Source organism: Lepisma saccharinum, chromosome 16 (genome assembly GCF_977018435.1).
Source record: "Lepisma saccharinum chromosome 16, izLepSacc3.1, whole genome shotgun sequence".
In the NCBI taxonomy this organism is placed as follows: domain Eukaryota; kingdom Metazoa; phylum Arthropoda; class Insecta; order Zygentoma; family Lepismatidae; genus Lepisma; species Lepisma saccharinum.
This window is the reverse complement of record NC_139244.1, coordinates 53,604,024-53,621,154: the sequence shown is the minus strand read 5'-3', so window position 1 is coordinate 53,621,154 and position 17,131 is coordinate 53,604,024. Positions and strand designations below refer to the sequence as shown.

Sequence of the window (17,131 nt, the reverse complement as noted above, 5' to 3'; positions counted from 1 at the left end):
GAAGCCGTCTGATGAAATTTACAGCTTCTGCCACAACACCAAGGCGAAGACGCTGCATCTGGCGGATGTCGACAACCTCGAGGTCATCTACAACAAGTTTGCCGAGGAGCTGGTGGCAAAGCAGGAGGAACATCAAGCCAAGGGCTCGGGGGGGTTCGCTGTGTGGTGAGCGTCACGAACTGCGCGTCAAACTTTCCAAGTTTGTGCCTCTCTCCGCGTCCAGCTACGTCCCCTTACCACCTACCATTGCGGCAAAAAAGGCCGTCCTGAACATTCAGAACAGTGACGCCAAGTGCTTTCTCTGGTCGATGCTTGCGGCGTTACACCCTGTCCAATGGAAAAACCAACCGCACCGAGTTAACCACTACCTACCCTACGAGCCAGAGCTGGAAGATGCGATGGCTGAGGTCGCCTACCCGGTAGAGGTCCCGGACATTCGCAAGTTCGAGGCCCGTACACACAACCCTCGGTTGGCCATCAACGTTTATGGCCTCACCGACGAAAATGTGGTGTACCCCATCCGGGTGAGCGACGTAGACGACGATGGTGCGCAGGAAATTCACCTTCTGCTCATCAAGGACGAGACACAACACCACTACACCCTTATTCGTTCGCTCTCTCGGCTTGTTTCGAGCCAACGGAGCAAAGACAAAACCCACATAGAAGTTTGTCGTAGGTGCTTGTCTACATTTCGTAATCGAGAACAGCAGGATTACCAGCGCATCAGAGGTCCCAACATCGCTGCAGAGAAGCTCGCTCGCCACAAACTTTATTGCAATGCCAACGAGCCGGGTGTGGCAGTCTTGCCCGAACCTGGCACCGTGGAGCGTTTCCACATGCGCGGTGCCATGGTAGAGCACCCCGCTATCATCATCGCGGATTTCGAGGCCTTCCTCAAACCCCTGTCCACTTGCTATCCCGATCCCGAAGTTTCCTCCACCACCCCTTACCAACTCCACGAGGCATCCAGTTTCGCATACGTTGTGGTGCGACGAGACCAACACATCGCCCCCGAGCCCTACGTGTACCGTGGTCCCGACGCAGTCAAACACTTCCTCGAGAGGATGGTTGTGGAAGCCAACGAGATAGGGAAGGTACTGTTGGCCCCCAAGTCTATGCTCCCACTGTCCCCCGACGATCAACGTAGACACGACGAGGCCATCGCTTGCCCTGTCTGCGTCGAGGAGTACACCGCCAACAACTGTAAAGTCCGACACCACGATCACTTTAACGGTAGGTACGTTGGTCCTTGGTGCAAAGAATGCAACCGTATGGCCTGGGACCCGCGCTTCATTCCTGTGTTTTTTCACAATGGCTCGGGATACGACTTCCACCATCTGGTGCCTCACTTTGGGTACGACGACATGCGAATCAACGTCCTGGCGCAAAACGAGGAGCGTTACATCAGTGTGAGCAAACAAGTGTCGATCCCAGGACCACACTCTACCGTCGAACTTCGCTTCCCTGAGGTTCCTCCCGGCAAGCCTTGATGGCCTGGCGAAAAAGCTTAGCGACGAGAAAATGCTCATTACCTCTGCGAATTTTCCGAACTTGGATGCCGGTCTCTTCAGGCGAAAGGGGGTCTACCCCTACGAATACGTCACCGACTCTACCAAGTTTGCGGAGACGTCGCTACCTCCTCGAGCAAACTTCTATAGCAAGCTGCGAGGCTCGGGCATCTCTGAGGATGACTATAACCATGCTCAGTCCATGTGGCGCGAGCTGGGTTGCCAAAATCTCGGGGACTACCACGACGCCTACCTCAGACTTGATGTGACGCTCCTCGCCGATGTGATCCAGGCGTTTCGTGCAACTGCGAAGACCATCTACAAGCTGGACCCTGCATACTTCTACAGTCTTCCCGGATTGGCATGGTCGGCCATGCTTCTTGTTACGAAAGTCAGGCTTGAGCTTCTTTCGGACGTGGACATGATGCTGTTTGTAGAACGTGCCGTGCGGGGTGGAATGGTCCAGGTGTCGCAGCGACACTCGCACGCCAACAATCACCACATGGCCACCGGTTACGACCCCTCACAACCGTCCAGCTACATCATGTACACGGACGTCAATAACCTCTACGGACACTCCATGATGCAGCCACTCCCCTTTAGAGGCTTCGAGTGGGCTGATCCCTCCAAATTTGACGTTGAAGGTTTCGCCGATGTGGAATGCGGATTTTTTGCCGAGGTGGACCTTGAGTTCTCCGAGAAGCTGCAGGATTTGTTCTGCGATCTTCCGCCAGTCCCGGAATTCAAATGCCCGCCTGGCTCGAACCAAGCAAAGCTCGTCATGGACTTCGAGCCCAAAGAGCGTTATGTCCTGCACTACCAAAACCTCCGGTGGTTGATGGAGCAAGGGGTTACCGTCCGCACAGTACATCGAGTTTTGATGTTCGAGCATTCTCCATGGTTGAGGCCATACATCGAGCTCAACACCGAACATCGCACAGCCGCCACTTCTGATTTCGATCGCGATTTCTTCAAGTTAATGAACAATGCGGTGTTCGGGAAATCTATGGAGAATGTGCGAAATCATGTAGATGTGAGGCTAATATCAAACAAAGCACAATGTCGCAGGCTCGTAGCAAACCCGTTATTCAAATCGAGAACCATTTATAATGAGCAGCTTGCTCTGGTGCATATGAGGAAGAACGAGGTGATGCTCAACAAGCCAATTTATGTTGGTGCCTCAGTATTAGACCTGAGCAAACTGCACATGTTTCAAATATATTATGGGATACTATGCCAGCACTATAACGACAATATCAGCCTACTCTACACGGACACAGATAGTTTGTTGTACCACGTTCGCACGGACGATGCATATAGGGATATAGCCACGGTACCAGCTTTTGTGAACCTCTTTGATACGTCAGGCTATCCCCAGCCGAACCGATACAAAATCCCGGCTCGCAACAAGAAGGAGCCTGGCAAACTCAAAGACGAGAAGGACGGTGATGTAATTCTCGAGTTTGCCGGTCTTCGCCCCCAAAGCCTATGCTATTCGGGCAGAAGGATCCATCACGAAAAAGGCTAAGGGTGTGGGCAAGCAGGTCGTCCAAGAGCACCTCAAGTTCGAGGATTACGTCAAAACCCTTCAAACTAGAACGTCAATTCCAGGAGTGGAGCAGCGCATCCAGAGCGTCGACCATGTGTTGACCACCAACCAGGTGAGAAAGGTTGCCCTGGACGCACGCGACGACAAGAGGTGCGTTCTGAAATGTGGGATTCACACGCTATTGTGGGGCCACCATCGTCTAGAAACTAGTAAGATATGCCTCAAATGTAGTAAATAGTATGTATGTATGAAAAAAACAAACAAAAAAAAAAAAAAAAACAATTTATGTAACAGAAGTTCTAATTTAATATAGCCAAAATACTAGAACAATAGTGTTTATCATCAAATGAAAAAAAAAAAAAACAGATGGAGGTTTGGGATTTTTAGCGGGACTAACTCCCTGCCGCGCCCTACGGGGTGAATATGGGGCACACGCAGGGCCAAAGGGGAAGTTCCTTTGTGCGTTCAAGTGTGATTTATTTCTAAAATGCATCAAAATTATTTTTTTTATTATTTTTTGTTCCAGATTATTCTCACAAATGTAAGAAGGTGTTCCTCGCAGTACATCCTAAACATTGCGTTGCAAGTTAATCTAATATTTGAACCTACGGTCAGTATAATTTTTTGAGAATTATGTGATTTTTTTCTTGTACTTAAAACAGTTCGGTCACTCTTTCATTCTTGACATCATACACAAAAGACTTCTCTGCAATCAGGATGACGCTGCACAGAGTATCGGCAGGTAGCGCATCGTGGAACTCGCAGACGACCTTGATGTTGGTACGATCGTTGACTACCTCCTGCTTCCTTTTTGTGGTGTTGATGACGAACATCGGCCTGCGGATTTTGAATTCGCTGGGAGTGTAGTACATGTCGATGTTTCCCTCTGTTACTCTCTTGTAAGCCGTGTAAGCTTCGTAAAGTTTGAGGTAATCGTCTTTGGTTATGTCCAGGTTGTAATTCTCGCGCGGGAACACTTCGTTCCTGCCATTCTTCAGATAAACGTTCTTGATCTTGCAGTCGTCGAATTTACTGGAATCTTTTTCCTGATTGTTATTGCGCCCGGTCTGAAAGAGCACTACGACGAAATCTGGCATGTCGAACTGTATGTTGTTGAACTGAGTCGTCACGTTGAATTCCATGTGACTTCCCGACGCCAACTTCTGCACGCACTGGTAGCCGTGAAAGTGAATCGGCACCTGGGGATTTTTCAAGATCTCCGCTTTGTACTTGAGGGCGTAATTTGTTTCGTATTCCACGATCGGCATTCTCAACTCCATGCTCCGGATGACGCACTTGGCTGCTTCGGGTAAAGTGTTGGCTATCGGTGTGCCGTCGGCGTTCAAGTTGGTGTATCGCATCAGTGCGTCGTTGTCGTTGGCCGCTCTTCGAAAGGTGACCCTCAGTCCTCCCTTCCACACGATTTCCTTGTAGTCCGAGAAGAATCTCGTCGATATTTTCGTCCCCGCTTCGAAACCTCCCGCCTGATAGTATGCCGCGTCCGTTTTGGATAATTTCAATGTTCCCACTGCCGTCGACGTGATGCCTGGATAATCTATTCTGTCGATGACGGTGTTGTGTTTCCTCACCTCCACCTGCGAGAACAGGTGAGGCACGAAGTTGTCCACGAGTTTCAAATTGGCATTGGGCGGAAACGCTTCTCCGCTTTCTTTCTTCACCACGTCGAATTGAAGGTAGAGGTCCGCTCTGTGAGGATGAACAAACCCATCGCCTACGTCCACGTCGTATTCGATCTCCCTGTTCGCTTCGTTGAGATTGGCGAACGTGCGATGGTTGGGAGGGAATGATTGCAATTCGTAACTTTCGATTTGCTCCATTTTCACTATGTGTGTTATTTATTATACGTTGATCTCCACGATGGCAGTGGTCGTTGCACCTGCGAAATCCACCACCTCTCCTTTCTCGTTCGTCACCACCAACTCTATGTCGTCTATGCGGTTGCAACATACTGGAAAATAGATCGGCGAAGAGGGTGTGTAGATGATCGCTTCCATGAACTCGGAACTGGGTTTGAACGTGGCTATGATTCCCGTCTGCTTGTGACTTCCTAGTAATCCGTCCGAGGATTTCGTGATCATGCCTTCCGCCACGTTGCAGTGAACGTTTAGAGTCTCTATGGCTAGAAATTTAGGAATGTTGGTTGCCGTGTGTTTGATGCTAGCTTCGAGTTTGGTGTCGTTCTCGAAACCTAAAAGTTCTCCTATGGTGACCAGGTCCACGGTCTCCGTCGCCGATAGGATTTCCACTCTGTGCGTGACCGAATTTTGAGAAAGGTACGTGCCTTTGGGTAATTGAGCTTGCAAAGTGGAAAGATTGTATTGGCCTGGCGTGACGACAATGTGTTCGCTTCCGACGCTAATTTTGTTGTTGTGCTGCGTGACGTTAGGTATGAGGTACATGCTGTAGAATGCACGCAGAGCTACGGATTTAGGATAGACGATGTCGTCGTGTAGCGTGAGTTTCAAGATTGAGGATTCGCTCGTGAGATGGAACACGCCCATCGTGTTTCAGGTTCCACAATGTTTTCTGGAAATCTTCGATCGTAGGCTTATTTATTTTAGAGAGAAAGGCGAGCATGGAGAGACAGAGATGGCCGCAGTTCTCGTCTCCGAAATTTTGAATGCGTTCGTCGTTGTAGTATATAGAAGTTTTGTTCGTTTTCAGATAATGGACTAAATTTGTAGGTGGAACACCTCCGAAAGAATCGAAAACGAATGCTTTATTATTTGCGTTGTGGTAACATATCCAATGCGTGCCTGGATTTTCTTGACTGTCCAAGTTGACTACTCCGCATTCTCTTCTTTTAACGGTTGAAGGTAACGAGTCGGACATGAAAACTCCTCTGAAGTTTTTGATTCGTAACGGTTCGATCAGAGATTCAATGTCTCGGTTGGTGAGTGCTGCTGTTTCTTTTTTTTAAACTTTTTCATCTCGCCCTTCCCTTTCTTCTCCATGGCCAGATTATGACGTTTCTGTTCTTCCAATTCCGCCTTATTCTTCTTCGAGTCGATGACGGTTTTCGCGATGGCGGCGCTTCCGCCAGCCAAACTTCCAACGGCCCCCAATGCTGCCAGGATGGCCGGGATGCTGAATATGAAACCTCCGATTTTTTGCTGTTTCCGCGAACGCTGCAAGCGTCTCAATTGTGGAGTGCTGAGAAGCAATTTCATTCCGTGTCCTTTCGTCAAGCAAGAACGTTTCTTCTCGCGTTGTTTCTTGGTGAGTAACCCATCGAGGGCACCTAGATTTTTTAGATTGGAGTATGGTATCTGGTACACGACACCCTTGGGCTTCATGTTGATGCTCTCTATATATTTTTTTTTTCACGGTATGTTATTTATATATATAAATATTCTGAGATTTTTTTTGTTTCCCTCTCGTGTAATTTTTTTTAAGGTATGTTATTTATATATAAATATTCTGAGATTTTTTTTGCTTTGTGTAATTTTTTTTTTCACGGTATGTTATTTATATATATGTATGTTCCGAGATTTTTTTGTTTCGTGTAATTTTTTTTTTTCAAGGGGTGTTATTTTATATATACTCCGCACAGCCGTTACACAAATTCTATTACGTGCTTCGTTTTCTTACCAAGAAGTTCCTTTGTCCCCTTGTACACGATTTGAGTTTTGTTCTCGATTAAGATAGATAGCTTCTGGTCGGATAACATGTTAGCATATCGATCTGGTAAAAATAGACTGTATTGTGCGTTGAGCAACAGACGCACCTTGGGACCATACTGGGTAGAAACAATTGAACCGGAAGTTATTGCGTAAGGTTTGTCGACTTCCAATTCCTGAATTTTTACATATTCGACTGACAAATTTAGCATTTGTTTTAATGCTTGGAGATCACTCATTTTTTTCAGTCGTCATATTGAAGAGAAATTTCAGTGTGTGTTAGAGAAATTTAAATTTTTTCACAATATGTGTTATTTATATATACCGAAGATTATTTTTTTTTCACGATGTGTGTTATTTATATATCAAGTTTTGGTACGTATATATATTATTATTTTTTTTTTAACAGAGGAAGAAAGTTCGTGCTTCGGAAAACGCGATGATGTGCGTGATGATTTCTTCCGTCTCCTGCTTCGACTTATGCCAATCATCCGTGTATCGTCTTCTTCCCTGCCTCGCCTCGTGCAGTTCATCTAACCTATTGTTTAATTTTTCCCCTGCGGCCGAAAGAAGAGTGTCGAGATCACCGCACCTCATGCCACTGATCTCACGAAGACGGTCCTTGACAGCCATTTCACAAGGGATGCGAAATTCCGGCGTTGATCTCGCTATGATTAAAAATTTATTAACATCTCTGTTAATCTCATACGAGTCATGATTTTTTTTTTTTTTTTGTATGTTATTTATATACCCCACCCAAATTTTTGTTTCGTGTTCATGGCGATGGTGGTGCCCAGTGCTGCAACTCTTTCTCCCAGCGAAGCGTCTCTGCTGACGAATCTTTCGAAAGCTGCGTGCTCTAACTTTCTGTCTGCTTCGTGACGTGCATCCAGATCGGTGCGAGTGGTGTTGTAGGCGATGTCATGATCTTTGCATGCGGCGTCCAACGGATTCACACCCTTGTCTCCTCTCTCCAATCTTTTCTCGAGTTTGGTACCCGGTCCGCATTACTGGTAGCCAGGTAAATGCATCTCGAAAGGTAACTTGTTGATGATGTCGTTCACGAGTCCCTTTCCTTCGGCCACGTTCCAGAATCTCGGAGGGAGCGTGTTGATGATTTTGATGAGGTAACCTATACCCTTGTCGTCGTTCACGATGAAGTTGGAAAGTTTCGTGCTTATCATGTCCACGATGCCAACCTTCTCGTTGTAGAAATTACGATTGCCTGCATTCTCCTCTCCTGCAATAACCAACAACCTGTCTATGAGTTTTCTCACGTCGTCCACCCAAACGAATTCTTTGGGTAACGTGTTGTAGAGTTTGACGCCGCAGCCTGTTTTGACCTGGTTCCATATCGGTTTGATGAGATTCCTGTACTTCTCGCCGCTGCTCGATTTCACCCTATTCTGCGAGGCGTCGTTGTTTTGGTACAAGGCATCCGTCATGATCAAAATTTCCTTGTAACTTTGGTAATCTTCGTCGGTGTAATCCTTCGGCTGCTTTTTGGCAACGAGTTCCCACAGTCCCACCGTACCCGGATACCTGTTCCAGCTATCCTTATCGCCTAAATTGACTTTAATGTCGTTGCCTTCGAAGGTCACCTTCGATTTCCCAATCTTCCACACCACACCCTCGTTGGTTTCCATGCTCGGATACAATCCGAACACTTCATCCTTGTCGAATTTCCCCGTGCTCAGGTAGTCTCGTGCCAAAGGTCCCAACTCGATTTTATCCGAAGACGTGCTGCTTATGGCTCGACGTCGTGGTACGTCCTTCAGTTCGAACGGCGTCGAAGGAATGCTCGAAATAGGCGTGGGTACGGTGTAACTTTTAGCTGCAAGTGGTACGAGTTCGTTGATCAAATTTTTATTTTGTTCTGTGACACCTTTAATTTCTTTACCTAGATCGCTGATGGCATCGATCACAGGTTGATCTTGACGTTTCTTCTCTTCGTAGAATCCGCGATTCTCAGATTTCCAACCTTTGAAGCGTTTCGCGAGGTAATCGCGAAGCTTAAGATTTTCGTCTTCGATTTTTCGTTTCGTCATAACGTTATTTATACACGTCGTTTCTCACAACGTTGCAACGTTTAGAAAGTCGTTGATTTTGTTTCTGTATTTTCCGTCGTTGGGTTTCCTCGTCATGTCGATCGTCGCGAATCCGAAATCGTCACTGTTCCAACAGTGGGAGCAGCGTTCCGAAAATTGATTGTAGTTTATGTCTCCGCCTACGTAGTCATCGTACGCGTGCTTGAGGTTGGTGTGATTTTGACGAAACAAACATATGAAATTAGCGTTGTCGCGTACTAACTGTTTTGGAATTTTGGAAAACGTTTGAGCTAGGTAAAAGCTATCCATTCCTTTGTGACGACCTTGCGTGAAAAAGTTGCGAATTTCATTTTGATTTTCCAGGATGACGTCGTCGAACACAACGACTGAATTTTCACGGCAATCGTCGAGTGGTTTTATTTCCGAAGCGAACGTTGCAATGTCCAGACCATCGTACAGTTTCATCAGTTGCTGGTATTTGGATTGCTCCAAACTTTTCGAGAACACGTACAGGTGCCTGTTCTTCCAATCTAACCAATTCGGTGCGAGGAGAAAATTGTCCACGAGCAGTGTCGTTTTCCCACACCCCGAAGGACCTTCGATTAGACAGCGGATGCTGTCGGGAAGCAACCCGCCGTTCTTTTTTTTTTCGTTTGACTTTCCGAATCCGGTAGACGCTTCACCACGTTCCACGTACTCACAAGATCACTTCGTTCGCGTCGATCCAACTCTTTTCCGCAAGTCCCAGCCATTTGACAAACAGTTTGTCACCTTTCCTACGCAATACTTTCTCGATGAGGTACGTGTCAGGATGTTTCGTTTTAGAGAGTTCCTCTTCGTAAAATCTTCCTTTCAAAATCTCGCCGCTACTATCTTTTATTATATATGTGTGTCGGTTTCCGGGTAAAACTCGAATCACCGTAAAAAGTTCCGTGCTCCAATTTTTTGTGAATCCCTTCTCGAAGGTGCGTTTGAATTTGCTGATTCTCACCTGGTCTCCAATTTTGAATTTTGATTTCTTGGTAGTTGTGGGAGTGTACTTTGGACAGTAAACTGTAGAAATTAAACGCTGCTCGTCAGATTTCGAAACGTCAGCTGGCTTCATGCCTATCGTTCTGTGTACCGTATCATTATAGGTGTCGACGAGTTCCGGCAGGATGTCGACCCATTTGTAATTTCCCCGAAGCGTGAATCGTTTCCACATGTGTGTTTTCAAGGTTCGATTAAATCTTTCCACGATGCTGGCTTTGATGTGACTGAAGGTCGAATAATGTCGAATGTCATGTTTTTTAATAAACTTTTGGAATACGGCGTTGTAAAATTCTTTACCGTTGTCCGTTTGCAAAAACCGAGGTCGTCTGTTGCTTTCGCGAAAAATTAATTTGAATGCTTCCGTGACGCATGTTCCCGTTTTGGCTTTCAACGGCAGAGCCCATGCGAATTTCGAAAATGTGTCTATGACGGTAAGGAGGTACTTGTTGCCCTTGTTCAATTTATGTACGTTTTTTAAATTGCCGCTACTCATCTCCACGAGGTCACTTTGCCAGAGGTCATCGATGCCCTTGGTTACCACCGCCAAACGTTCGTAGTTGCGGCGTGCAGGTTTATGCAATTCTTCGACGATGGCTTGCCTAGACATTTTTTAGAGATTACGTTTGAAGAGAAGCACGAGCGTGATGGGATTCAAAGAAGGTGGCACCTCGCTCGTGTTTTGAATGATCAGCTTATCGCCGGCACTTACGTCGAAAACGGTAAGATCTTCGTCTTCGTGTATTTCATATATGTTGCGCGTTTCGTTCCAACGTGCCAGAGGAATGTTTCCTGCTTTCTGGACACCACGATTCGATATCAAGGTCATGGTGGGAACGCTAGCTTTTCTGCCGTGAGACCAGTACGAAAATTCATTTATCTGAATCGTGCCATCGAGGAGAAACTTGTAGTACGGATGATAAGGATGCAACATGTACAGTTTGTTACCTTCGACGAACGTGGAGATTCTCTGTTGATTGGGTACGCTGTTGATTTCGATGGCTTGCAGAGAATGCAGTTTGGCGAATTTAGTATCGACGCTAACAAGGTTGCTGTGAAGCTGTCCCAGTGTATTTTGTACGGGCAACAAATATTCGACTATGGTATCCGTTACTGTAGAAAACGACGGTTTGATTTTCACTTCCACGTTCAACTGCTTGTAGTTTTCGTTGAGTTCTTGCAACTTGGCACCGAAAGAGGCCAGCGTCGATTCCTGCGTGGATTCCAGCACTCCAACTTGATCTCTGATGTTGACGACAATACTCTGAAGGTTCTCAACTTGATTCAATTTCGAGCTTTTCTCGGTAAGATCGTTCACGATGCTTCGCATCTCGGTAAACTGCGTGTGAAGGTCGGCGACGCTCTGCGAAGTGGGCAGCGTCGACACCAGCGAAGCAAGTTCGTCTCGAATCTGTTCCATGTTCGCCGTTTCCGTTTCCAGTCGTTTTAGCATACGTGATATGTTCCTTTTCAAAGCGTGTAATTCTTTGGAGGTGGGGAGATTGGCCACCCTACTCTCGAGATCGCTCAACGAACTTTTGATGTCGCTCGATTCGGATAGCGCCGTCACTGCCGTTTTCAATTTTTCCAAATCTTCCTTCGAAGGTACGCTCGTCCGTAACGATTCCAAGTCACCCTGTATGTTGTCGAGGACGTGATGAAAATGAGCAAGATTGGATTCGACGTTCAAATTTTCTAAATATTCGATCTTCTGCTGAACCGTGCTTAACGTATCTTGAATACTCGTCAACGCACTTGCTTCAGCATGAATATTTTTAATTTCTTCGTTGATCAACTCCAGAGACGCCTGAAGCGTAGCGATGGTGGTTTGAATGTGTTCGAAATCTTGATAAGCCTCCAATTGAATTTTTATGTTCGCGACGCTTTTACCGATGACCTGCAGTTCGTCCGACGATGGTAGGTTCGTCATTGTATCTTCCAAAGTCTGTAACTTGGATTTAATTTCTTCCAACGTGCCGGTGAATTCTTCTTGTAATTTGGAAACGACGACATGCAAGCGTTCTACATCGATATCCTTCACGACGGTTTGAAGTTCAGAGAAATTCTTTTCGATTGCAGAAGTTCGTTCTTCGATTTCGAGTTTCAATTTTTCCAAATCTTCATTTTTCGATTGAAATTGCTGTAATTTGGCCAAATCATTTTGAAGCGAATCCACGCTCAACTGTATATTTTGAACGCTGTCGTAAGAAGGTACGTCGACATAATTTTTTATGAGCGTTTTCAGTTCGGAATCGATTTTCAGAATGGGATCGAGACATTGCGTTTGGAGCGTAGCGATCTCGGACTCTAAACTTTTGTTTAAGGTCTCCTGCAAAGCGATCAAATCGCTCCTCAACTTTTTAATTCGGACGTCGAGCATGAGAATCTCTTCTGCGTGGTCTACACGCTTGGTGTTGCCGAAAATGTCGTTAGGCATTTTTTGGTTAACGGTTATTTATAATAGGATAGACGATTCGTAATTCTACGAAGAGAGGAACGAGTTTGTCGTAATCTCCCAGGAGTTGAACGTAAAGATAATCTCCTGCGGAAACATCGTACGTAATGTTAGAAAGCATCTTGTCGTGCTTGATTCGAAAAATATTCTTGCCGGTAGATATTTTGATTTCGCCTACGTTTTCCGGATTCGTGGTGATTTGAAGTTTCCCACCGATCGGAATTTCGTAAAAATGTAAATTGTTGTTGAAGATGTAAAACATTTTGCCGACATCTTCATCCAATTTCGTCCAAATGCTGTTGAGGTGAATGATCAACAGACCGTTGAGTTTAGATAACACGGAAGGTAAGAGGTTATTGGAATTTGGTGGTGCAGTTTCCATAATAGTCTGTTTTTTGAAACCGAACAAATTCATAGGCATACTGGTTATTTAAGAATATGGTCAAAGTTTTTTTTTTGTAATGACAGTCAACAAAATAATTTTTTTGTTTTGTTTTGTTTTTATGAATCTTCTGTTGAAGATGGGCATATGTTGCAGGTTTTGCTTTCTGCTAAGCGATAGTGCCCCCACGGCAGTGTGTGAATTCCACACTTCAGGATGCACCTCTTATCATCGTGCGCATCCAAAGCAATCTTCCTGACAATGTTGGTTGTCAATTTATGGTTGACGCTCTGGATTCGATACTCTTTTCGTAGAACAGGTGAGCGAGTTTTCAGGCATTCAACATAATCCTCGAATACGAGATGCTTTTGTACAACCTGCCTACCTACACCAAATAGTCCAAAAAAGAAAATTTTGCCCCCTTGGGAAGGCCCTCATACTGTGGCAACACTGCGTCCACATCGCCGGTGGCGACATCTAGTAGCAAACACTAGAACTATTTCCACAGGTATCGTCTTCATATTCTCGACTGAAATATTAAAAACAAACGCGAAGTCCAATGTCGGTGCGTCACAATACAGGCAGGCGCGCGCGTGTGTGTGCGGCACATCGTTCCCAAAAGAGGTAGGTTTACAAAGGTCACGATATATAAACATTTGGCCCCGGGACTTGGAAAATTACGATAAGATGCATTCATCCTTCAAGGATGAGAGAGTGCATTATTTACTCATCACGCTGTGTCAGCGCAATAAATAAGAGAAAATAAGTTTTTTTTTTGAGATTTTGGTGAACCCCAAATGAGTAAAGTGAATTTTTGATGTTTTGGTGCTGTTTTCTTCGCTGTGAAACATCGAAAATGCAATAAATGAGGCGCGGAACGTGGAGAGAAAGTGAGTTTTTGAGGTATTTTTGAACCCCAATTGATGTTGGTCAACCCGGCCACATACACTACTTTAGTGTTTACGGAAGCTTGCCATAAATTGATCGAGTTTTATGTGTACGCACCTTTTCTTGAAGTGCCCGTATAATGAGTACAAATCACCTTGTCTGTTCTGTTGCCACGTGCAAAAATAATGGAAGGAAATCGTCTGGAAAAAAATTCCATTGCTTCTCAAAAAATAAGTTGCTGCAGCAGGAATGGGTGAATCATTGCAAACGAAGAGAGAAGTTTAATGCTAACAATTCACGTGTATGTTCGGTTCACTTTTTACCTTAAGATTACAAAAGAGACCTGAAAAATGAATTATTAGGATTGCCTTTGAAAAAAGAACTTCGAGCCGAAGCAGTTCCAATTCAGCACGTTCCTAATTGGCACGGAATACCAAGCACATCACAAGAATCTGTAAGTAATGCATTTTTATAAATCAAATCAATGTAAAGTTAAGTTTAGATTGTGTAATGGTTCTTTGCCCTTACCCGTGTGAGATAGGTCAAGAATGGTGCTCGTGCCATTACAATTTTATTGTTACATACTTAGTGCTGGTCTAAATACTGGGTTGGAAATGTTATGTTAACAGTAAAAAAAAAAAGTAAAGTGCTCCCCTGTGCTTAGCATCACTCCATGAAGGCGTATAGGGGGTGTGGGGGTAACGCCCCACACTTTCTTGATCCGGTCATGAATGGAGGTGATGTGATCAGCATCAGGCCCCTGACCGCCTTTACCCCGCACGGTTTCCCTCAGGTACCCATGTCATTCGACGCTGGGTGGGCGCCGGGGCCGATTTGAACCGGCGGGGGATCGAACCCGGGACTTTGAGCATGGTAGTCAGACGCGTTACCGACTGAGCTTAACAGCCTTATTATTATCGACGCTTATAAAATGCCTTAGAGAGCAGCAGCTTACGAGTTGCACAATTAACTTTTCACGACATAATTTTTCATAAATTATTCAAATTAAAGAGGTTCAATTTGTTTCTCCAAACTTCAGACTTACTTCCAAGAGATATCGTATTATATTACATTGTCATAGTTGTCAAATACACTTTTAAAAATGTGTCAGTCATTTCTGATTAGAACTGACGTACACATACGACTTTGAACTTGAATGTTTCTTAAAATATTGTTTATACATGCATTGTAATACGTTATTGAAGCATAACAGGTATAACAAACTGAACAATATACTTACACAATAAGATTACGTTCATTGTTTGATTGTAGAAGAAGAAGACTATGCAACAATGGAAGAAGTTGAGATTGCTTCTTACTAGTTCTGCTTTGTTTCCTACATTGTAGAACAAGGAACCAACCAGAGCGGAGGATATGATGCACGTGAACACCATCAGACCAAGGGCTATCTGCATAGAAAATAATTCACATTTTGAAGATATGCAGGGAATATTAAATAAAATTATAGCAAGTGCATGGTAATATCAAATAATTCAAGTTGTAAAAAAATAGGGTCGCTTGAGACCGACAAGCCCTTAAAAATTAGACTAGGTGTTTACAGGCCCTTTAAGGCGTGTCAAGACGAGTCCGAAAACGAGACAGATGCCTGTAAAATCGAGACAAGACTGAGCCTTAGTGTACAAATTTATTAGGATCAAATTTTCTTCTTCTGATGTATCAAGCTATTACCGGCCTAATTTATCATGGACAAATAATATAATTTGTTTATATTAATTGCTAAGTCAATTCTTAAATGCCAAATGGGAACCTGTGATACGCGGTTCAATAAAATTCCGTTCTTCGAGGGTCATAATGTTGGAAAGAGATGTAAAACGAGTGCCTAACCTTGTCTTGTCTCGTGAAGATAGCATAACTGTACAAAAACTAATTGCTCCATGTTCTTGTCCGGAATAATTTAAACAATTTGGAGTTGCATTTACTGCCTAAGTGCCATACACTCCATACTGCTGGTCAGGTGATCAGGACATTGGTATACATATCATAGATATTTAAGTGACTATTAATAAGGTTAGTTTATTTCACAGACTCATGTGAATTCAATTTCAATACACAATATTTAATGTTTATGGTATTCAAATAGGAAAATCAAGAACAGTAATGTTCATTTCTAAATTTTATTTCTGTGAGAACTTTAGCACCGATTTTTAAAGGATGTTTTTAGACTGAAGTGACAAGCAACAGGTGACAGGCATCCAGCGACACGCGAAAAGCAAACGGGAATTTCTCATTGGAACAATAAGCAAACCAATTCCCTTGAGTCTAAGCGATACTTCAGATCGATCCGAGATGCTACACACGCTGCTTGCGAACCGGCCAATCAACAGCAACATTTCACACCGTAGAAACATGATAGGAATCTGAAGCCTTCGTTCGATTGGTGAAATCCTCAAGCGGCACGTGTCGCCTGTTGCGTTGGTGTGAATTCTCCATAAGGGAACTTTCAGACCTCAGCGAAACGCAACAACAGACAAGCCGCACGCGTCGCTTGTAAGCGAACCCTCAATAGTCATTGCAACCTTTCGAACCGAAGCCACACGGCAAGCTGTACGTGTGTCTTCTCTTCTCCCTTGATTGGCTCGGAGCACAGATAGGCTACGAGGGACTGGACCGATAGTTTAGAGGTGACGACGTTACCACTACGCCATCGGGAAGGCCCGCATGTGCAGTGAAAGCTTGCTCGTAGACTGAAGGGGGTTGTGTCGTTTGTCTCCTCTGTGTTAACTCCCGCTGTCGCTTGTCACCTGTCGCTTCGGTCTGAAATCTCCCTAACTTAAAACATTCACCGAGCATGCGCGAACAGAAAGAGGCGACACATGCACGTATTAAGTAACGGCTCAGTCCGACTAACACGTGCAGCTTGACGTGTCGTTTCGTTTCGAAACGTTGCATTTGATTCTGAATGTTGGTTATCAAGAGACATTTGTTGCTTGTTCTCTGTCGTATGTCGCTTTAGTCTCAAAGATACCTAAGGATAGGTTTTTGGCTCAAACAGGGTGACAGATCGATCAAGATATTAAATATCGCATCACGAAGAGTGCTTCTTTGAGTGTTACTGACATGAAAACTGCGAGAGATATTAACACCGAATTTTCTGCATTATAAAGCCTCGTCCATTGAGATATTGAAATATCCTTTGATTGCCAATGTGCTCCATACAGAAAATTTTGTTTTCCCGATTGGCAATTTCGTTAGGGAAAATGGAATATGAAATTACCGCAGGCTCAAAATTCAATATTGTATGTCTGGTGTCATGCTAAACTTTGGTTTCCGAACAATTGGGATCATTTAGAGCAGTTGACTCATTTAGGAGTAGCGATTATATGGACGAAGAAAAAAGTGATACTTTAGTGGAATATAATCTTGGTTAGCAACACTAGCACTCCACAATTTTGTCACCAGTTATTGCTACATGTGCCCAATTGCCGACCATAGGACGTCATGAAAAATCGTGTATCATAATTTTCCTCTGAACCAACAAATATCGCGTATAAACTGAGTGAATCCAAAATGTTAGCCTATGCAAGGTATATACAGGGTGTTCAAAAAAGGTAACTGAAACTCAGCACCATTTTCAGTTACCTTTTTTAAAACACCCTGTGTGAATATCATT

The 17,131-nt window shown here is 44.5% G+C and overlaps 1 protein-coding gene across 1 annotated transcript in view; it reads right to left on the bottom strand.

Annotated features, from left to right (window-relative positions):
* Positions 1–17,131, bottom strand: part of hgo (homogentisate 1,2-dioxygenase) — a 206,567-nt gene that overhangs the window by 73,790 nt on the left and 115,646 nt on the right. Inside the window, exon 8 of the mRNA XM_083138161.1 lies at positions 14,741–14,909. Coding sequence (XP_082994287.1) covers positions 14,741–14,909 — 169 coding nt within the window. The remainder of the gene's footprint in view (positions 1–14,740; positions 14,910–17,131) is intronic.